Source organism: Sebastes fasciatus, chromosome 1, assembly GCF_043250625.1.
Source record: "Sebastes fasciatus isolate fSebFas1 chromosome 1, fSebFas1.pri, whole genome shotgun sequence".
Lineage (NCBI taxonomy): Eukaryota > Metazoa > Chordata > Actinopteri > Perciformes > Sebastidae > Sebastes > Sebastes fasciatus.
The window spans coordinates 33,282,593-33,306,933 of record NC_133795.1 but is presented as its reverse complement, the minus strand read 5'-3'; the positions used below and the strand labels follow the sequence as shown (position 1 = coordinate 33,306,933).

Here is a 24,341-nt window from a genome sequence, read left to right as displayed (position 1 = left end):
AGTCTATGTCCATGATACTAACCTTCTGAGTTGGGTAGGGGAGCACCAAGGGGGGCCAGTGCCACCCCTCGCCACCCGCCTGGCCTCGCCCCTGATCTTAAGCTCAATGATTTACTCGTTATATATTGTTTATTTAATATGTATAAAAAACAGTGTAAAAGAAACAACATGTGGTTTCATGGGGGTTTATATGCCAGACTACTTCTTGGTCTGGCAGAGTAACTTCTTGTAGTCTCGGCTGGTTGCCTGGCAACCTCACGGTGGTAGCTAGACTCCAGGACACCAAAACTTGCTTTTACACTTTTGTACTTTGTGTACTCATTAAACAAATAAGATACAACATGTTAGTTAGTGGGCTTCAGCGGTTTTGTTACCTTTTGACAGAGCAGTTTCCCCCTGTTTCCAGTCTTTGTGCTAAGCTAACTGGCTGCAGCTTCCTTCTTAGCAAGACAGCGAATAAGCTTATTTCCCAAAATGTCAAATTATTGCTTCTGAAGTGACTTAACTGCAAATTAATATCACCACCACCACCACCAAGCAGGCAGGCCGACAGAACAGAGAGACAGACACAAACAGGAGAGGACAAAGAGGAGGGAGGTACTTATAGAAAAGTGTGGAGGTGTGATTACTTGGTCGAGTGGGCCAGGCAGCTCTTACATTGCAGAGAGAGTGGGTCCGGTGACGAGGTGAGTTGATGTCGCTTGGCGTGGACGAGCGGTCTCCATCGGCTGCCGAGGCGTCGGAAATGACGGAGGGCTGGCGAGAGTGGCAGGGGCTGATCCTGACCACAGCTGGATGTGCACACACACCCATACGTACACACCAGATGTTCACACATGTTGAAAAATACCCAGTTAGTATGAGAAACCTCCAGGAAGAAAACCCTCAGTTAGTATGTTTAGTCCGTAAAAAGCAACATTAAGCAGCACGGACACCGAGAGGCAGAGCAGATCAGAGAGCTTACCCTGTCTGTCCGTGGTGTGTCCATGGTAGAGGGTCTGTTGGCTCTGACGAATGGCGGCAGTGAGCGGCAGGTCGGCCTGCATCACCCACTCCTGACTGCCGTTCATCACGGGCTCTGTAGGCATGGCCAACGAGTGGCGTTTCGGTACGTCTTTTGTCAAGGTGGCCAGAGACTGCTTCGCCTGGGAAACACAAGAGAAACAGAAACTGAGCACAAAGTTGGAAGTAAAACAAACACACTCACATCGATACACATACAGTTTGGATCTCCGCCGGGAGATTATGTACGACCGTGTGAGTATGCATGCGTGTGCATTTCTGTGTCTGTCTGTCCACGGCTAATCTCAGATACTTCTGGACCCATCAGCCTGATATTAGTTGTGCTCATTAATGACTGTATGATCTCATGGTTGCGGTGATTCACACTTTCTGAAAACCTGTTCTATTGACTGTTTTACACCGTCATTGTCATTGCTGACTCCTCACTACTCTTAACCGGCCGGTAGTGATCAACAAACTGCTTCAGTTTGGAGAATTGTTCCTCTCTTGATTTGCCTAGGTAGGACAATTGCATGTATGTATTATATATATAACTATCGCTTAGCAAATGACAAACTGAACCGAGCGCTGACTACAAAGGAGCGCGTCTTCTCATGTTGGCAGGAGGACAGCTAGTTAGCTGTTAGTTAGTTGTATTTGGCTAAGCCGGTGCAAACAGCTGCATGGATAGAAATGAGAGCGAATCTGTTGTGTGAGACGGGCCAGTGAAAAAAGCACGTCTGCTACTTGCGGTCTAGATGGGGGGCAATTGTGGTTTGTATTAATTCAATCAAACATTACAGCAGTGGCTGTTGTAGACACACCTGGTGGAAATCTGCACTCTACTGAGTGCACTTTTCTAGTTTATCTTTGTAATTGATTTAAAATGAATTTTATGCTTCTGTTTGTCTTCATGTCTGCTATGCATTATGTAAAACACTTAATATGTGCTACAGTATATAAATAAAATAAAATAAAATAAAAACTATACATTTCAAATGTTTATAAAGATTTACGTCTTCAGCAGGAACAAACTGGCTTGAGGCTGAGTACCTCAGCAGAGGAGGAAATTTGGAAAATCTTGAGAAATGGAGGAGTACATTATTGGTTTTGGTCTTTTCATGGGATTGTTGACAACAACAAAAAATACTGAATAACAGCAGCGCTACCCTTTGAAGTTTGGCAACAGGCAATATTCTAATACAGCACATTAAAAACTGCCCATTTATGTGCCAAAACTACACACATTTGATGTTTTCTACAGGATTTTATTAGTGGAAGCCTCTGAAAAGGCATTTAGTGGGCATCCACTTCTTGTAAACAGTTGGGAACAACACGATTTTAAACAGAGAAGAGAAGAAAGAGAAGGTAGAAAGCTATTTTGTAGCTTGGTTGCTCGACGGCGATGCAGCTCTGGCACTGATGTACCAACAAATCTGATCTGTGATGCAGCTTGATGTGAGGATCTGTGGGTGGTTGTGACTCGCCGAGGGAGGAGAGAGATTAATGACACACAGACTGACAACTGTACCTCCGAGGCACCGACACAGCAACACAAAAAAAAAGGCATGATTTTCTTCCTTAGCCTGGAGAAAGAATTAATGCTTTGAGAGAGGGAAGGGATGAGGATACACGGCAGAGCAGCTTACTGCGTGTGTTTGAACTGATATGAATACGGCGACGGGATTGCAAACCCACACCTTGTTTGCATTTATGCCATAAACAACAGATAATGATGCTAAGGTGACACGTTTGTGCTCGAGTTACTAATTCAACAAAGTTGTGACTGTGTTGGTAAGCAGGGTGACTCACCATGGTGAGCTCGGCCTCCAGTTCTTTGACCCTGTTCTCCTTCATGTCCATCTGAGTGCGCAGGATGTTGGCCTGCTCTGTGGCCTCTTTGGTCTGCCTCCTCAGGTCCCACTTCTCCCTTTCCAACATGTCTTTCTCCTTTGCCAGGGCTTTCACTGCATCCTCGCTCTCCTGAGGAACACACACACACACACACAGAGACGTGGCTAATCCTCGCCATGCTCACTTTGAACGATCAATGGAGCGCAACGTTTGAGTCAAGAAGCGCATCAGAGCTGCACTCTGTGTTGTCACCTATTTCACAACTCACCATTTTTTAAAGGGTGGAAACATGATGACACTATGAGACGAATGATTTTAGTAATGGCAGTAACAAACCTGATAATGATATATCGGTCGACGGTCCTTTTTTCCACATCACATAAATAAACATTTATCATTGTGAAGAAATATAACGCTGGAAAAAATGACTCCACATGTCATGTTGATGCTGTTATCTTGATTTACCTTAGTTTATTAATTATTTCGTTATTGTCTATTTGCTTTTATTTACTAGTATTGGCCAATCCTATACCTATTTTGTTTTATTTACTTATTGTTATTTTTTCCCTGTCTTGTGTTGTTGGGTTTTCTATGATGTTGTTTTGTGTTGTTGAAAACTTGAAATTCAAAATTCAATCAACTTTAAGTCATAAAAATCCCTCGTTTAGTATTTATGAGCAGTATATAAACATTAAATAAAGGGTTTACAACACACTATAATGTGATTGTGCACAAATATGAAGAGTGCTTAATAATAAACAGAATTTGTCAACAATTATAACTTCTCCTATGAAGACATATTATTGGCATAAAAACATGGCATAAAATGTTTTTTGGTAAAACACAGGCATAAAACACAGGCATAAAACTGTGTTTTACCATATTATCTGTTTAAACAGCAGCCTCACCTCATGGGTGACCACAGGAGGAGTTATAGTTGTTGACAGATACATTAATAAACACTTATATCTGCTTTCAAATAGGGCTGCAACTAACAATTACATTAATTGTTGATTAATTTGTCGACTATGTTTTTATTTTGACGTCCTCAAATGTCTTGTTTTGTCCACAACTCAAAGATATTTATTTTACTGTCATAAAGGAGTAAAGAAACCAGAAAATATTCACATTTAAGAAGCTGGAATCAGAGAATTATGACTTCTTCTTTTTTTAAATTACTCAACCTGTTATATAAACCATTTATTAAACATTTATATACTGCTTATACTGTAAAGAGGGACTTTAAGTAAAGTGTTACCACACTGGGTGACACTTTACAGTTGAAAAATAAATCTGTCAGATGCAAAACTCTTATGGAGACACTGTCTATGGGCTTTTCTACAGTGACATTTCTAATCACCCGACATGTACACCAATAAGGTGTATACAGTATCTCTACAATAAGATACTACTGATAAATTGACTTGGCCGCTGTTACCTTTCTGTGTTGGTCGTAGTTGCGTATGAATTCTCGCAGCTGTTCTTCTCTGCTCTCCAGTGTTGTGTACAGCTGCTGCATCTGACTCACCAAGTCTGCCTTCTCCACTTTTAGACGCTTACGGTCAGCTCTCATAGCTGCAACACACAGACAAACACATTCACACATCGAGCAGGGCACACATGTGTAAATCAAACAACATTTTAACAGCCAATTTTTTACTGTCAAATTGAACAAAACAAATATAATGTCAGTGAGATTTGGCTGCCTCTAAATCAGAAACAAAGCTTTGCAGTTGCAGCAGGGAGCCACTAGGTGACACTGTGCCTACTGTTAATGAGAGGCTGCAGATGATGTGTGTTTTTTAGAGAAAGTGATGTAATCATCCTAAAAGATAAGTGGCACAGTAGCACTTATTCATTCATACATTTAACTGTTTGGGCTGGCATGTGGAGACTCTGTTGGCTCATCCCGGAGAAGACCAATTGGATCTGATTTCTTTCAACTTCATTCTCTTGCAGAGAAAAACTCAACAGCCGTGATGCAACCGGTGGGGCTCTTGGCAAGCAAAAATAATAACAATGCTCATAATAACCATGCTCTCCTGACAGTTTGTGCTCAACAGAGAAACTGGAACCTGTACTTTTCATAACTGCACACATGTGTCACTCAGGAGGCATTCCTCCTGTCAGCGTTCATATATTTCACTCAACATTTCAAACCTGTTTCGCAGCCATTACACAACACAGTTTATGAGCTTGTAGTTTATCACCTGAGCGGTGGAGAGATCCTTGCAAAGCAACAGTGTTAAATTAAACTAAATCCACAGTTGCCTTTTTGGTTTTCCCTCCTATTTTTGTTGCAAGTTAGCAATTATCCTTAATGTAGGACTGACTTTCTTTACTTCCCTTCCCAAAGATGGAAACTATTGGGTTACATTATGGTTGAATTTGTTTTCATACAAGAAATGAAAACAACACAATCAGCAACACAATCAGCAACACATTCCAGTCTACATCAATATCGCATTAATATTTCAGAGTAAAGCTTCTATCACATGATTGATGGATGTTAATTAAAATGAGGTGAACCTGGAGTATACTTGGCTGCTCATCAGGGGCGACACCCATTTCTGAGGCCAAACAATGTCGAAACACATGCAAATATACGGCATCTCTTGTCTAAACATAAAAGATCAGGTTTCTCTTCTGAAAAAGTTGTTCACTGTTGCCATTTGAGGACACACGTTTTATACCTTTAAAATTGATTTTAAAGACATTTCCTCATCTCTGTATTGGCACAACTTTTCCTTTTGTTTGCTGAGAGTGAAGAACACGACTGAACCACAACTAGGATGATGAAATATGAATGTGTTATAGAGAATGATGTGCTATTTAATTTTATCTTAGAAGCAGAGATCTTTATGAGCCTACAAAAGCCACTGCATCTTATTTTATACTACGATATCGATAACTCATAGCTGAGTTATGCTCTGTTGCTTATTGTATGTTTTATTGTTGATTTCATTGATGTTTTATAACTGCTGCTTTGTTGCTTATTGTATATTCTATTACTGATCTAATGTGACGTAAGGTGACCTTGAGTGCCATGTAAGGCGCCATTGAATAAAATGATTATTACTGGTATTTTACAACTCAAAGTTGAAGCTATGTCCGTCTGGAAGAAGAAAAGCAGGTTTGTAATGGATTGTAACCGATTTGAAAATACCATCTTGAGTAAGATAATGATGGATGATGCACAAAGATGGAGTCAGAAAATCAACTGGGGCATGTATTTGATTTGCAAAATAGAAATATGTTCTGTTGTTCATTAAATGATTCATTGTGGTTTGTGGTTTGTTTGTGTAAATCAAAGAACATGTGTTGGTCTAGTTAGAACAAAATAATTGAAAACAATGAGCTTTTGGGCCAACTCATTTGAAGGAAGCCGATTTTAAAGGTATAATATGCAGGAATTTTAATAAAAAAACAATGTATAGACTGATATAAAAATTATATTTCTCAATCATCACGTCTGACCCACTTAAAGTGTGTGGTGATGTCTGTATCTACAGAGACCCAGCCCTCTGCCTGGGTTTTCTCTTTTCTTCTTGTTTTACTGTGTTCGGGATGTTTCTGGGCGTCTGCAATCAGCATTATACATGAATGAGCACAAGGCCCCCTTTAGCTCTGGTTGTGCAGTGTTGTGGTCGTGTTTATTTGTGCTGTAGAACGTAACCGCTGCGAAACAATCAGAAGATAACGTTTTATTTCTCTGATTCACTGCTTTCTTCTCACTAACGCTGCTCCCTCTCTTCATTCACTCTATAGCTCGCTTGACCATCGCTGCTCTCTCCCTCGCTCGCTCATTGAGTGGGCAACATTGAATGCCGTGTGTTTACAAACAGCAGCTGACAAATGTAGCATATTACACCTTTAATGGACATATATGCATCTAATTGTTTGCCATCCTTGATATCAACTGGGAGAATGTACAGGTATATAATTCTATATGAAACATTTAAGTTAGTTACTCAGAGAAATATGGGAGATGAGGAAAAAAGTATTTTATCAGGATAAACGTTAGGATTGAAGCATTTTTTCCTTTATTTTACTATTAAAAATAATTTCTTTGACATACATACAGTATGTGATTTGCTGATCGTGATGATGATTTGTTTAATTATTATTGTTAGAATATGTTTCATCTTGGTTTGTGCTGCATATGTGTTACACAAGAGGTCTTATCTTGATGTTTGTTTAGTAAAAAACTAATTAACTGATATTGGCTGATACATTATTTTCTTTGGTAAGATTAAGTGGGTTTCATTGCAACATGTTCTGACTTGTTGGAACTTGAAAGGGTGAAACTTCCAACTAAAAGCTGTGACAGCTGTATTTGTATTTGAGGTAGCTGTTGGAAAGAAGGGACTCTGGTGGATTAGGTGCTACGACAAGACGCCTGTGTCGGCTTCTGACCTTGTAAGGCCTCCTTGGCACGGTCCAGCTCCTGCTCCTTGTCACCCAGCTGCACACGGAGCTCGGTGGCTGAGAGCAGATTGGCAGAGCAACCTCCCTGGGTCTCCTCCAGGTCCTTACTCAACATGTCCTTCATTTGCCTCAGCAGGTGGACCTCCTCTTGAAGCTGGGCCACCTCCTCACGCAACAACACTGAGGGAGAGAGAGAGACAGAGTTTGGGAATTTAGAGTATGCAGAAGAGGATTGAGGAACCTGAGAAAGCAGGATTGAGAATATGAAATCAGAAGAGAGATGGATGAGTAGAGGAGAAACTAAGAATAACCAAGACTGAGAGTAGAAAACAAAAAAAGGAGTAAAATGGAGCAAAAAAGACACAAGAAAGACCAAAACACGAGAAAGAGCTAAATGTACGAGCAGCAGGAAATGAAGGAAGTTGTATTAAACTCCTGGAATTAAAGAGAGAGGATGTGATTATGCAGCAAATCATAAAATATGAGCTCAAATCAACACAGCAAACCCCCTCAAGACTCACAGCTCCCCCTCAGCTGTGGCCGTCGGGGTTTAAGAAATTCAGATTAATGCTGCTGAGTGACAGATTCAGGACTGAAACCTGCGCGGGTAGAAGCTAAGTGAGAGACAGCAGTCTGATCAGACAAAAAAAAATACCAGCGACACACGACTGAGCCGTGCACCTCAGTGGCATGTTTTCCATCCGCTGTGAAACGCCTCCCAACCCTCGGGGGAAACAAGCAGGAGCAGGAAACTACAGTATGGAGAGGACACAGCGAACTGAGCAGAAACTAATGGACAGGAGCTGGTGGACACGTTTGCCGAGCAACAGGACAGAAAAGATGAAATGGATAAGAAGAGGTCGTCCATGGGTTGAATCTGAGTCCAGTGAGGGGAGTCCATACCAGCAACAGAGGAATAATATGACATAATGATTCATGTTGCAGGTTTGTTACAGAAGAGTGGACACTTTTCATAAGAACAGAGACAAATGACACACAAGCAGCAAAAACATTCAACTATATGCTGTAAAATCCTGATGATACACTTGTAATTCAGCAGCAAAAACCAAAATACCTCAATACCATACAAGGTGGAATAATGCAGGAAAGACTAGTTAATTAATCAAGTAGTGGATCTGTAGAAAATCTTATATTTCGACTATTTTGATTAACAATAATTTAAATAATTTATCTGGTTGCAAAAAGTCGTCTCATTCAGCGTTCCGTTGTTCTTAGCTCCACCCTCTCGTCTCACTTCTGGTTGCAAAAAAAACAACATAGCAAAGGCCAAAAACCAAGATGGTAACGGCCAAAATGACGAACTCGAGGCTTCAAAACGGCAGACCACAAACCAATGGGTGACGTCACGGTGACTAAGTCCACTTCTTATATACAGTCTATGGTCTTGTACTACCTTAGCCAGAGTCAAGGAAATCCCCTTAAGTAAGCTGCTTGTTGCAAGTTTCCCAGACCTGGACGTACAGTCTGATCCTCTCCAGGATACTTGTACTTAGCTCCACCCTCTCATGTCACTTCTGGTTGCAAAAAAACGACATAGCGACGGCCAAAATGCCAAACTCGAGGCTTCAAAATGTTAGACCAAAAACCAATGGGTGACGATACTCACTGTCCACTTCTTATAGCCTATACAGTCTATGGCTTTAATAGAGAACACTTATATACTCCAAGTTATTACATGAGAAACATTTAATTAGAAATTAATTTGAAATTTGACCTAATGATGGTGCTAGATAAAATATCTGGGGATCACCAAAGTCACCAAGACAATGAATTTTTACACAAATGTCAACCTGCTGGTGGAGCTAGAGGAAAATTTAACAGATCACCAAAATCAGGAGGCTCCATCCTCTGGGGACTACAAATGTCTGCAAAAGATTTCATGACAATCCATCCAACAGTTATTGAGTTATTTGAGTCTGGACCAAAGCGGTGGACAAACATTTCCATCCCTAGAGGCAGGCTACTTGCCTGGCTGAAAAATATAACGAGTAAAAAAAAAAAGTATGCAAGTGTGCCCTTAAATTTATGCAGATCCCGACAAGACTCCATGTAAAATGATGTAAAATTCAAGAGCAAGTGTGCATGCAGCAAAGTATGACTGTGTGTTTGTGTGACTCAGAGAGAGAAAGAGAGAAGGTCTCTGCAGGCCTGCAGCCAGACCTCGTGGGGCTGCAGCAGCTCCGATAAGAGAGGAAGGGACAGCCCATCGGTCTCTGTCGACTCAGGACTATGGAAACACACCGGGCAGCTCTGTGCTGCATGTGACAAAAAGAGTTTGTTTCCCTGAGAGAGCAATCGTTCACGGCCTTCTTGCAGCCTAAATCCGCTTATTCATCTGTTTACCTACAGGCTTTCCTATATTTGTCGCGGGGAGCCCAGCTGCTGCTTTTCATGCCACTGGACAGAAGTGTTGCATTTTGTAGCAGCTTTATTGTGTTCAGCTTAAATCTGCAACTCTAAACAGGCTGTTTAAATGATCAGCTGCTCTTGCTGCGATGTGAAGGGTGGTCCGCTCCCGTCGTTAGTGGGCACAGCAGTCGTGTTTAGCAGAGAATTTGTTAATTACAGTGATTCTAAATTGATTATGAGCATTTTCCCCCTTTTACTCAGAATCTATGAGTATTTCATTACCTTAGTATTATGTATCATCACGCGTACAACATTGGCTGGTGGCCATATCTACTTTAGGTCGATTAAAAAAGAGAAAGAATTGTGTCTTGAGGAGTATTTAATTTAGAGATAAATTAGTTCCATAATTTCCCCAAATCCCAATTTTGCATTCATTCCCAGCATCATCTCTTCACCCAATAATGTAAACAGACCCACAAATATACACACACACATGTGTCATGAGGCAACTCAGCTTTCTTGCCTCAAATTGGGTGTGAAATGAAGGCAAAGAAAACTTCTACTCTACCCTGAATTTGTGGCCATTTCACATGTAAGAAATGTATGAAGGGACACAGAAAAAGCTGCTTCACTGCACACTAACTTGAGTTAAATCTGCACCAACGAGACTGACGGACACCACCCATCTACCTATAGATAACGTACCTCCACATACACTGTTTCATGCAATCCAAAAAAGCTCTATTTAAAATGACAGGAGTCATATAAGCCGTGCACACTGCAGTCTGTACGCCATTATAGTCTGGGCTCTCTCAGCTCTGACCCTGAGTGGTTGTGCAGTAAGCTTGGTCAAGCTATTAGAGCCCTCCCACAGAAGAAGAGCAGCCCACTCTTCTTCTTCGTCTTCGTATTCAGCAGAGACCCATTCTATTAATTTCTCATCCAAGCCTGATTAGAGTGTCCATCAAAGCCAGTTAGGACAAGGCCATCACTCCCAGTCCCTTTTACCCCCGCACAGCAGCAGAGCTGTCACAAGCCAGCACACACACACACACACACACACACACACACACACACACACACACACACACACACACACACACACACACACACACACACACACACACACACACACACACACACACACACACACACACACACACACACACACACAGAGCTGGGAAGGGGTGTGTAGTGGCTGTTGGCTCCTGATTATAGGCTTGAAAGAAAGCAGAGGCATCACTCTCTGCTTGGAAAGGGGAAGTGAGGGCTGGAAATGTGTGGATTGGCGGTCAGAGACCTGAACTAGTCTCCTATGAAGCGTACGCAGGATTAAAGTGGAGCTATTTATATACATGAATGATCAAAGATGCTTAATGTGAGCTCTGCTGGAATATTGAGTTTGGATGAGAAGTTACATTTAAAGTTATTGCTCTTGTTGCAGAAAACCCACTCTATTTTAAAAGCTGCATCAGACTAACTAATCTCAGTGCATCCGAATTGATTGGCTCTCATCATATAAACAATCACTTTCCAATCAGGCAACTTTACAGCGAGTGTAGTGACGCACTGTTGGAAAGCTTCATTCATTAGTGTTTGCCTTATCTGAACCAAGGTTATGTCTTCCTACATTTAGAGTATGGTGAGCTTCTTTTGACATTGAGGCATTCACTCTTATTCTAATTCAGCATTTAAAAGGACTTAAAGGTGCAGTGTGTAGGATTTGGCAGAATCTAGTGGTGTGGTTGCAGATCGCAACCAACTGAATACCTCTCCGCTCACTCCTCCCTTTCAAAGACTGTGGTAACGTGAGCCGCAGAGTGCAAAACCGTGGTAACGCCGTTTGCCTCTATCAGAGGTCATCCTTACCAAAATAACACTACTTTAGGAGCAAGGAAAGTCAGACAGCGACTGGCGGTACCACGGTTTTGCAATCTGTGGTTCAAGTTACCGCAGTTTCACAAGCGTGTCTGAGAACTACGGTGGCCCTCAGGTAACGTAAAAACATGAAAGGCTCTATAGAGTCAGTGTTTGGTTTGTCCATTCTGGGCTACTGTAGAAACATGGTGGAGCAACATGGCGGACTCCGTGAAGAGGACCCGCTCCCTATGTAGATATGAAGGACTCATTCTAAGCTAACGGAAACACAACGATTCTTAGTTTCGGGTGATTATACACTAATGAAAACATAGTTGTGAATATTATATTACATTTGTGCTAATAGATAACCCGAAATGTTACACACTCGTCCTTTAAAGGGTCAGTTCACCCAAATAACAAACATATTTGTTATATACTTTTGAGATATCTGTGTCCGAGATGTCTTCCACCGCCCCAATAACATCAGGGTGAATGGAATTTAGTTTGTGCCGCTCAAAGCTCAGAATAGTTTTAGGGCTGCAGCTAATGATTATTTTCTTTATTGATTGATGTGCCAATTATCATCTTGATTAATGGATTAATGGATTAATTGATTATTCTAAAAAATGTCGGAAAATAGTGAAAATATGTAATAGTGGTTTCAGTCTACAATGCCAGAGAACATCAGATCTGCTGATCTTCTACATAGTCGGCTCTACAGAACTACAGTAGACTCGGCCAGTTTCAATTAGGTAGAACAGTTGAACAACTCTCCTGCTTCCCTTCGGAGTCATTCCTCATTTTTGATATTTAAGGCATCTTAAACAACATCTCTTGATGGAGTACATTAGTATGTAAATGAGGTATGATTGTACAGTATTAAAGCAGTGCAAATATTGTAATCCTGTTTGTTTGTTTGTTTTTTTCTTCCTTGGTCTCTTTATCTCTAGCATGTCTTTAGAACTAGTATTTTTTTATTTCTTTTAGATATTATAAAATATATATATTTATGTCCGTTTGTAAATTGGTGGCAAGCATATACAGCTGTCTTTAATTTCTGTGTTGGGTGGGTTCCTTTTACAAACCCTCAGGTTTTTTTTTTCAACCCACCTGTGTATAATTGTACAGCGCCTCTTTATTTTTCTATATACACAAATAAAGAATTGAACAGAACTAAAGAAGAGAGAAAAGCAGTGAAATATTCACAATTACTAGGGTTTTTTTAAAAAATATATTTGCTTAAAAAATGTGCTTACTTTAACAATTAATTGATTATTAAAATACTTGTCGGCTATTTCTCTGACAATAGACTGATTATTTGATTAATTATCCAAGCTCTGAAAAGTTTCATTAAAAAACTTCCACAGCACAATCTTTATCCATAAACAATATCCCCGTTACTCTGGATAGTCCACAGAGCTCACTGTCAACGGTTTGTATAGGGAGTAGTTCCAGTGGAAAACTGTTGACACGGTGGTCTGTGGATTATCCAGAATAACTGGGACATTGTGATGAAAAGGGGCTGTTGAATTGTTTAAATATACAGAATATTTCTAACAAACACCCAAAATCTCAGACAAGCATCTCTTAAAACCTGGACAAACCAAACTAAAACTGCATGGCTAGATACCTTTAAAAAGCAATATTTAGTAATTTGGGTGAATTGACCATTTAACTACAGGTTCCTATAAAACATGATGAAAAACACAGTTTCAATGGACCGCAGACTATTTGAAAGCAAAACCATGAAAATAAAATTGGACGATTGAGAGGAGTGTCAAAACTCTCCGAAGTGACAGCAGCCAACTGTTCTGCCCTGAGGAGTAACGATGTGCACGGCTGTCACTTTCCACCTCGGTCTGCCTGACAATTCAAATCTGTGTAATTTTAGTTAGTACAGTGGTTCCGCTCAGCTATTTCTGTCCGACACAAAGCCAGAGGCGATGCTGCTCCTCTAATCTCTCAGGTACTGTAACTGATAGTTTGATAACAAGGTCATACACTATGTCACAACTTTACTACGGTATGTGTAGACATACAGCGCTGTCACAACTGTCCTCTTAAAGCGATATTTTTAATAGAAGACTCCTGTGAACAACCAAAAGCATATTAATACTGTCTAGTTGGACACTGGAGGAGTTTCAAGAGCATTAAACACATCTTCAACTTGTTTCATTCACCTTGAAATACCTCCTGAACATTCATTGCTTTAACAAATGATCAAACTGTCTTTTTGAAAGCAGGTGCATTAACTCTTTCCTTACACACTGTAGTTTCCTACAAGGTCTCATTTTTCTTGCAGCAGTATACTGTCCTTGTAAACAACGATATAACCAGCCGTTCTCATTCCCAGAGTGTAAATTACTGACGCTTTGTCAAAGCCATCAGCTTGTGATACCAACGCACAAGTCACCTTTTAGCGGCGGTGTGAGACGCTCCAGGCTGTCAAGTAACTACAATGTAAATACATTCGCGGCAATATTAAACACTCAAGAGAAAGTGCTGTGGTGACGTAGTTCAAAGAGTGAAAGAGACACCACCCGGGGCAGACGGGAGAGGAGGTGGATGGGTCAACTAACACAAAGCTTTCATCCAGGAGATCGCTGTTAGTGTTCCTGTGTGTTATGTTTCACTTTTACGTTACAATCAGCTGTCGGTTCGTGTCCCGTGTCCCGTGTTCACAACATCAAGTCACATTTTCACTGTACAAACAGTAAGAATTTTAAGCCCAACCATGTTGTATTTTCCTAAACTTAACTATGTGGTTTTGTTACCTAAAGCTAAGCAAGTGTTTTTGTTTAGTTATCAACATTAAGCACGTGTTTACTGCGACCGAAAAGTGACACCGAGGAATCTGACAATGCGTCGGTATGTGACGAGTTGGGATGAAAACGTGTTGATAACATATCATTTGCATACACTGCTGCTGTCTGACAGACAGGAGCTGGTTTAACAGCTTTAGTTACCATGGAACAAAGACGTAAGCGCGTCACTGTTCATGATAGGTCTGTGAAAACTGCTGTTTAAGTATAGTACAGTATTGAGATCTGTCTTTAACTGTCTTTTTCCACACTACTATGGAAATAGAGCCTGAAGGAGTTTTGTTTCCTGCTGCAGACTTTTCACTGTTTTCCTCTTCCCTATTGGCTCCTGTGGTATTGGTGCACAGCTATAATATGCTATCTGTAAGGTGGAGAGGGGTTGTGTGTATGTGAGGGGGAGCTAAAGGATGAAAACAGTAATGGCTTTCTACAGAAAGTGCTGAGAGATTTTCTGCTTGTAGCGTTGCAGGGGGTGCAGCAGCTAATACAGCGGGACATCAAAGCGACGTCATTTAATGGCGCAATTTCTCACACAAATTACTATGCAGCACATAATTAAATCAGCAAACATAGGGACACCAATATCAAGGTTTTCTTTAAACAAAATTAGAAGCAACATGACAAAACGTTCACTGGGGATGTAAAAAGCAGCAATACAACAAAAGCTTCTCTGTAACTCGCTGATATGAGCAGAGCTGTTTCAAACAACTAGGAAAGTCTTTAAAATGCTTCATCAAAGCCTCCCAATGAGCTATTCTCTCATAAGCTCTTCCTATTGATAAACTTTACAGAGAACGAACCAATGAAAACATCAAAAACTTGTTTCCCAGGACAGCTCAGAGACGTCCTGTGAAATGGGAAACATTACGTAAGTGAGTACCTGCAATGCAGGTGATTGTGTTGACTCAAACTGTCAGCCTCCCTGAGGGGAAGAGAGCCACGGCCGTCTCTCTGGAACGTCTTGAACAGATTAGCTCCTGCTCGTGTTTACCTCAATGTTCATGAAACTCCTGCTCTACAATAACATACATTATCAAGTCGTAACCATTAGTATTTTAATCAAAACCATACGTACTGGGAGACTACATTAATGTAAGCTTTTTGTGTAAACATCTGAATTAAAGATGATGGCTGGACGGAACAATTCTAGCAAAAATATACCACCAGCTACAAGAAAAACAAGCTAAAGCATACTCTCCCAATTCCATTATAAGCTTTACAAATAAAATTCACTTAGGCCTAATGGTAATTATACCATGGTCTGGGTGAATACTTGATTCTGATTGGCTGCAGGGAGTCCATTAATTCATGATAATGGACACCTACTAAGTAGTTCCAGTGAAACTGTCTGTTCACCTTTCTAAATTAATGCGCTGGCTATTAAAAAAATATGAATATCTTATTTACAACACTGTAACGTTAGTCCTTCAGTGCCTCATCCTCTGAGCACCACAGGGCAACGACTGTAACATGCAAGCTGCAAAAAGTAAGTTACAGTGACCCTCTAAGCGATCGTTTCACATCCCATTCGCTATTCATCTCGCCACTTCAGACTGCTGTCGACGGTATACATGACCTCTGTACGTGAGACTCTTGATACTGATTCGGGGACAATGACAGGGCTGGATAGCTAGCTAGTCTTGTTGTTAAAACATACCGTCAAATTATATGTACTGTGTTTCAACCGTACACAATGTTACTGACTTTGAATCTCGCTAGCACGACGTTAGCTTTCTGGCTCGTTGCTGAGCCAATGGGTTCTATGAGTTGAGCGGACTAGAAATATCTCCCGTTGCCAAGTCCTAGCTAAGGTCCGTCCTATTTACTGGAGCATTGAACAACGTTTCCATTGCATACAAACCTTATGGGATGGATTTATCCAGGTATTAGCAAACCCTCAGGTTTTATCAGGGAAACAGAGTGAATGCATTGTGGAGAACTTTAGATTTTAGTTGCCAAACGCATGAAAATATAAATGAATGGTCTGAGTCTTTTTTCTTTGGCAAGTGCCCACGGAGTAAGCGGGATAATGCCCTTCGAGATGTCCATTATCATGAATTAATGGCCTTCGCAGAGGCACTCTGGCCTCCACGTCGTCCATTAATTCCTGATAATGGACACCTCGTCGGGCATTATCTCTTACTTTAACAGCATCTTGGTTGAATGTACACAGGCAACAGAGGATCCACAGACCGAGAGGACATGCACATCTTCTATCTGCATGGTTAATCTACATTGTATATTGAATATTAGGTTACTCTGCAATTAACATCTGCAGGTCTATCACACGTTTACCTGATGGGTTCAATGTCTATCAGCTAATTAAGTGATGAAACTAATCGAGATTAGCAGTAAACATTTTCTAATTCATGACGGAGACGCACTTATGAAACTGAGTGGATGAGGCAATGAGATGAAAAGCCAAAATCACACTCATTTCACTCCAAAGTCACAAAGTCACATGTCACACACACACTACTGTGCAGTGTGGAGAGTGAACACCAGAAGGGAAAAACCAAGACGCTTTGGCATCATATATGTAATATTATGTAATTAGATATGAGCATATACTCATCATTATATTAGTCCGTGCAGTGAGGTGTTTTCCCCTGTTGCTGCTGGATTACTTGATTTGTGTTTGTGTGGGCGACGTGCATGTGTGTACGGCGTGTTTGTGAGTGTTGACAGCTGGCTATTTCTGCACTATATTATGAGTGGAGCATATGTCTGCTGAGCTCTGGCCTCCACTAATTACAGTATAAAGATCAGTTGAGATTGCTCTGGGAGAAGACAGCAGCCTGCTTCAGCTCTTGATTAAACTCATCATGCAGGTAGCACTATAGCCTTGACAGGCAGGAAAAATAGAGCGTGGATGGACTGAAATAAACTCTGCAGGTTGTGCATCGAAGACGAGCGTGCGATAAGCCTCATCTTATTAATAATCTGAGTTGCTTTAGAGTTCTCCCTCATATGACACTCTGTCTGTCTCAAGAGAATAAAGCTGCACAGGAGAGAATATGTTTAATATAGTGCGGATAGCACTTGTCAACACCAACCATCTATTTCCAGGTAGATGTCTCAAACCTCATCTTTTTGTTTTTAGCCATGCTAGCGGCATGGCTCTAGGGATGGCAATGTCAATCTGTCAGTCCACTACTTTGGTCCAGACTAAAATAGGATTGGCATACAGTTTTGTAGACAGTCATGGTGCCCAGAGAGGGAATCCTCATTGGAAGATTTTTTCCTCTTGCACCCCCATGAGGTTCACGTGTGGTTTTAATATCTCAACAACTATTAGATGGATTGTCATGAAATTTGGTACGGACATTCGGTGTTCCTCTCAGGATGAATTCTAATAACTTTGATGATCCCCTGATCTTTTAATCTTGCTCCACCAGCAATTCAAAATTTCAGCTTGTCGAATACTTTAGACAAAATATCTGCACAAAAAATGACATTTCCATCAGCTTCAGCTGTACTTTGGGTTAGTGCCAATTAGCAAATATTAGCATGCTAACACGCTAAACTTAGACAATGAACTTGGTAAACATTATACCTGCTAAACACCAGCATGTTAGCATCGTCATAGTGAGCATTTTGCCATACAAGCATTAGAATTTAGCTCAAAACAGCGCTGTGCCAAGCAGAGCCCATGGACGGTATATAAAGATGGACGATGCGTCTCCAATTCCTCCCACTGTACAAAAGTGAAACCAAAATATTCCGGATACCAGAGCTGCCATCTTGAGATTTTGACATCATTTGGAGCCAGAATGTGCGCAGTAGTGATCGGGGGGCTGGACCCGCGGTATTGAGGTCCCACCCACACACCCGTCCGAGCTAATCACGAGCTGAGCATGGCCGCAGCTTGCTAGAGAGACTCACAGCTGTCAATCATGCCGTTTCACCCCCTTTTTATAGCATCAAATAAGTAATTAATACCAAACTTATCAGAAAAATTAACACTTGAACACACACCAGTCTGATAAAAACTACCTAAAATAACAGAAACCATCCAAAAATGTATTTGACTTGTACTTTGACTTTTTAGTTTGGCTCATGTCCCATACGCTAACATGGAGGAGGCGGGTTTTATGACCCACACTGCAGCCAGCCACCAGGGGGCGATCCAGATGTTTTGGCTTCACTTTTGGGGAGCCGTCATGTCGTCCATCTTTACATACAGTCTATGGTACAGCCTCACAGAGCTGCTAGCTAGCATGATAAACAACTCTTGTATAAGTAGTCCAAATTTTGTGAAACTGATCATTTTCTTTCTTACAAGATGTAATAAAAACATCCTATGATCCTTGAGCACTCTGTTTACATCTCCAGAGAAAAGGACAGCCAAAATATTTGTTAAGGATTTATGAAAGAAAAGAATCAAATCAGCACGATACCCGAATCTGACAGAAAGACAGAGAGGGAGGGAAAGCGAGAGAAAAGAAGACTGAGACTGAGAGGCTTCACAAATAAACCCATTCATTGTGTCAGCGGCTACCTGCTGAGCCTCAAATCCCAGGGAGGCCGGGTAGGTGGGTGGCAGAGGTAGGCTGCAGCGATCGGGGGCTTTTTTTAGCATCTTCATTGTTAATTTGTGCTATAGTCACAGGAGGAACTTGTGCGGTAATGGAACAGAGGTTGTATAGACCTGCGTGGGTTGTATAGTTTCAGATTTGACATGCTTAAGCTACAAACAGCGGCAAAAGCAGTAACAAGCCTCCATCTCACGTATACCAGGAGATCAAAAAGAACCTGAAGCAAACACCTAATTCCCGATGCCTCGACATGCTGAGACTCCAAGCATCCTGCATCCTGCATCCTGAAAAGGCCCTGCATGTACTGCCTAACATGTACTGTAAGGTCCTTTTCCTACTCATGGTATTACACTGCCTCTCTATAATACATATGAGCATAAATAATGCATATTGCTGGCTCTCAAACCTACCTGACCAGAGTATTCACCACTTAATGGTAATTCATCGCAGTCTGCAGACGAAACATCGCTCGCCGCTCTATAAAACTCTAATATATATGTTGATCTTTTTATCGTTTTTCCTCTAAAAGATACTTCACATATTGTACTTGAAAGCAGATAAAATGATAATATGGTTGAAGCGTATGTGCCCTGCATATTGTTTGTGTGTATGTTGACGTGTCTGTCTTCTGTGCATGTTTGCGTGTGTACTCGCGTACAGTATCCTATCTGTGCGGGTGTACAGTATCCATCGGGAACAGCTTCCATTAATTAATTGCCTGTGGGTTTACACTACAACTGGGGTCAGTGCAAGGATGCCAAGAGCAGATAGCTGTAATTGATTCACACGTTTATTATGTGCAGATTAGGCACGCTGCCGAGGATGTGCCACTGGATGAGCACTGAGAACTTGGACAGGGCTATTTAGATGTCTAATACTGCTGTCAAGAGCTGCGTTTTGTAAAAACATACCCTCACTGTCACTTGACACCGGTATCACTCACCGTGCGTAGGTTTTGGTTTACAGTACATAATGTGAATTAGCCAGTGGTAAACCTGGCTGACACAGCAGGAAACAGGGAGTCCTTTGATTTCTGTCTGCAAAGCCGTGATAATGAGGTGACTTTGTACAGTAATTGTAGTATTTCTGTCCCTCTTAAGCTCCACCCTCTCATTCCCTCCACTTTTCATACAGCAGGTGACATGTCTGAGCATGTCTGTTTTGACTCAAAGTGTCCCCCCCCAAGCACTAAGCAATGAACCCTCACACGTTTTAACCGTTTTACTGTGACCTGTGCCGAGTGTCTGAGTGCAGGAAGGACTAACGAATATATGTATGAGGTACTTTATGAAGTCACTACCTGGACAGAGACATTGTGGGCAGTAAGGTGTGAGGCTGATATTTCATACAGTATTTAGATTTTTCGCTTTCTTGCAGAGAGTGAGATGAGTAGATCGATACGACTCTCAACAAAGTGTGTAAATGTGAAGTTGTAGTTTTAGAGGGGATTATGTGCCGGACAATTTCTCGGTCAAGTACAATAACTTCCTGAAGTCTTTGCTTAACACTTTGATTAAACAAATTAGATATTACATGTTAATTAGTGAGCTTTAGGGCGCTTTCACAAGCCAACATTTAGTCTGTTTTATCGAACTCTGATGCGGTTCGTTTTAGCAGTGGTGAAAGCTGTAATCATACTCTGGTGCGGACCAAAACATCCGATCTGAGACCGCTTGTGAGAGGTGATCTCGTACCTTTTCCAAGCGAACAAAAATGCAGACTGCATGTCTGGCATTTGTTGAGATGGACACAGGTAAACGACATGAGCAGGAGAGGATTGACCTTCTGCAGGAGTCCAATGTTTGCTTGACATCTGGGCTGAAGAGAACTCACAGAATACGCTAAATAAAGTCCACAAAAATAATGACGTTTATAAAGTCATTCGTGGTAAACTGGAGGAGGGATTCGTGTGCACACAGTAGATCAGTGCCGTGTCAAAGTGGAAAAAAGTTCAACAGCAGTATTTCAAATTCCCTCTATAGAAGCTCTCGAGACGAAAAAGATAAATGTCCTCCTTCGTACCCAGCCTTCAGAAAATGATTTTTTCTATTTGGTCTGCTTTAAACTGTGAACTATGAAACCGAACCAGACTAAATAAAAAACTAACCAAAAGTATCAATGTCTCTCTGATTTGGACGAGGCAAACGGACTATGGCTTGTGAAAGTGCCCTTAGAGGTGCTGGAATAGGCACTTTTTAACCTTTTAGTACAGCCAAGCTAGCTATTTTTCCATTTACAGTCTTTATGTTAAGCTAAGCTAACCGGCTGTAGCTTCATATTTACTGTACAGACATGAGAGTCGTATCGATCTTCTCATCTAAATCTTGGCAAGAAAGTGCATACCAGTAAGCGTATTTCCCAGAATGTGGAACTACTCCTTTAAACTACTGTTTGACCAAATCAACATATTTGTAAGTCACCATCATGCCTTCATGTGAAGTGTGAATAAATGTCTCTAGCTCTCAAAGTCTTGCTGATTTCACAGTGGGGCAGACGTCAGCCCTTGAGGACTTAGCAACTGTCAAAGTATGTACGTCCATAAGGGCGGACACTGGAATTGGGTCTTAGTATCTACAAAACACTGTCTGACCAGAGTATTCATCAAAGGGGCGGGGTCCATGATGTCAACCAACTTGTATAAGCCACCGAGGACCAAAATGCCACAGGCCCTATTGTCCCTGTTGGGGACTCAACATCTGTCAGAAACAGCTGGATCTGGTGTGTGGAGAACTGGAAATATACATGATTTGATACACGACCTCCCTCATGTCCCGGGGCAAGAATAATTCCTCAAGTCGCATGAGGCGCTGGAGCTGCTGCCAAAGCTTGTGTATGAAACTTTAAAATCCTGATTGAGGAGTTTGACTCATGTAAAATATGGCGATAAATACCTGTTCTGCGCTCATTAATATTCAGTCTAACACTGCGGATGATGAAAGTAATAATGGTTCTTGATTAGCTCGGGGTAGCTACAGCTCACACAGAGACTGAAGAGTGATGATTCTCAAAAACAAAACAACAAAATGACGCTCTATATGAATCTAGATGAAGGACTTTACACCAAAGCTGTAAGCGTGAAGCTCATAGTGACGCTACCATCTGTCTGTTGCAGCGCAATCGTTCAAACTCATTATCTTCTGCAGTTTTGAGTGGTGACCTCAGGGTGCCGAGTAGTAATCGGCCGCAGCAGGAGTCACGCAAAGTTGAATCAAACTCATCTCTATTCATTCATACACCACCACGACACACATGATAGACACACACACACACACACACACACACACACACTCAAATGTCAAAAAACCTGTTCATGACACCCAAGCTAGAGATAACAAACTCTAACAGAGGCCCTTCCCATGAGATTCAATACCTCAAATAGCTATAGCTTCCCTTAACATCCTCAATTACCCATAATGCATCTTCACATGCTGGATAACATGTCTGGTTCCAACATGAATCCAAACACGAGCCAGTGTAGATATTATTGTCCTTCAGTGTCATTTTCTCTCAGATTATGCAAGCTTTACTATGTCTGCTGAGCTACTAAAGTCTGTAATACTGCACAGTATCTCACCAAATACCACTCCATTCATGTACAATCATTATAGAAGATTAACAGATTACAATGTTATTCATATGAACATGTCAAATCTAGGTCAGCATTTAGTTCTTATCTTAAGTAAAACCATAAATAAGTCTTGCCTATGGAATAGATTTAAATAAACCAGCACTTACTGTAAAGGGCTGAGCCAAAGAGTACCAAATTAAATCATGTAAAATAACCTTCAGGGTATTATTGTAAACATACGTACCATGGTGGAAGAAGTACTCAGATTATTTACTTAAGCAAAAATAACATTGTGCAAAAATAATACATTGGATGTAAAAATCCGGTACTTAAATTTTTATCAAAATGCAGTAATAATATTTTTATAAACATAGAGTAACAAAAGTACAAATACTTCTTATGTAGAATGGACCGTCTTCAGGACGTTATATTATTATATGCATATTATTGTGTAAACCCACGGATTCATAATGGGAATATTTTGGGTACTTTTACTGTAAATAAGGTGCCATAATAAAACAAAAAGTGCCAGTGGAGGATCCTCTGGACCCCCTGACAGGGGTCTTTTAATGTTTATTGATTCTATCTGATAAATATTTAATATTAATAATTTATGTTTGTTCATTGACTGGCCCCTGGCCTCCTGTCACTTTGCAAAAGTGGCCCCGAGGCAAAGCAGGTTGAGTACCCTGAGTAACATGTACTGTAAGCAGCATTTTAATGCTGCAGCTGGTTGAGGGTGGGATCATTTTGACTAGTTCACATTAGAGCTGAAACCATTTATCAATTAATCGATTAGTTGATCGTAAGAAAGCTATTTTGATGCCGGAAATTAGTATGTTTTTGTGACTTTTTATGCAAAATGGCAAACGTTATCTGATTCTAGCATCTGAAATATGAATAATTTCAGTTTAAGACATCAGTATGGGCTCTGGGAACTGGGAACATTTTTCCGACAGTATTTGCTGACTTTATATAGACCGAACAATTCAGAGAATAATCGAGAAAACGACAGGTAGATTAAATGATAATAAATGTAATCGTTAGTTGCAGCCCTTCACATACTGTTGGATAGTTTAATCTATGACAATTCATAAACTGATCATATGTTCTATAATAAAAAAATATATCCCTCTGAAATGTAGTACAGCAGAGGTATATGTACCTTAAAATCATACATGAGTATAGAACTTGAATGTACTTTCCACTACTGCATATGTATCGTGACACTCAAATTCCTCTCATACAATCAATGCAGGCTGTTGCACGCATACACACACACACACACATGTGAACTTGAGTCCGCTCACACACTGAAGGCACTTTTATGGCCTACTCACACAAACAACGTCTTTCCTCAACCCCTCTATCTCCTTTTCTATCTACCACTCACCGGCCTTCCCCTCCTCCTTCTCGGACCTCATGTCCTCCTCGGCACAGGCTCCACTCGGCTCCACTGTCAACTGTGGTGTGAGCTCTCATAGCAGGTGGAAAAAAAAAAGAAAACACACACACACACACACACACACGTATACGTACAGACCAGTGCGCACACCATTCAAACCAACAGCTCACAATGCAGCACCACAGCCGGCCGCTCCCAACCCTGCCTGTGTGAGGCTCCACCCAGACAGGTTACTAGGAAGTAAGTTGTCCCCTGACAGCCACTCAGCTACATTTCCTGTTCCTACCTTTCCTCTGTATGTGCTTCTCTTTCTACCTATTTAGTGACACGCCCTGTGGACGACTTTCACCCCGCGCCCACTCCTGCTTTTCATCTTTTCCCCCCTTTAAGTGTACAAACGAGATGAGGATTGGGGGGGAGGGGAATACGCAAACTGCACCTCAGGCCTCAGGTAATGAACCAGGTGAGTCAGTGGAGCTCTCACTCCACCTGAT

General features: G+C 41.2%; 1 protein-coding gene across 5 annotated transcripts in view; it reads right to left on the bottom strand.

The window, feature by feature from the left end:
- Positions 1-24,341, bottom strand: part of kaznb (kazrin, periplakin interacting protein b) — a 136,330-nt gene that overhangs the window by 10,161 nt on the left and 101,828 nt on the right. For 2 of the 5 annotated variants that reach the window (XR_012594957.1, XM_074644227.1), the window contains exons 5-9: positions 7,273-7,464; positions 4,295-4,431; positions 2,815-2,985; positions 965-1,145; positions 630-791 (exon numbers count right to left, since the gene is read on the bottom strand). Coding sequence is in view for 4 of the 5 variants with exons in the window: in XM_074644227.1 (XP_074500328.1) it covers positions 630-791; positions 965-1,145; positions 2,815-2,985; positions 4,295-4,431; positions 7,273-7,464 (843 nt within the window). In the remaining variant the exon portion in view is untranslated. Of the gene's footprint in view, positions 1-629; positions 792-964; positions 1,146-2,814; positions 2,986-4,294; positions 4,432-7,272; positions 7,465-23,835; positions 24,197-24,341 lie in introns of those variants that run through there. The other 3 variants (XM_074644199.1, XM_074644216.1, XM_074644208.1) reach the window with 2 other exon arrangements.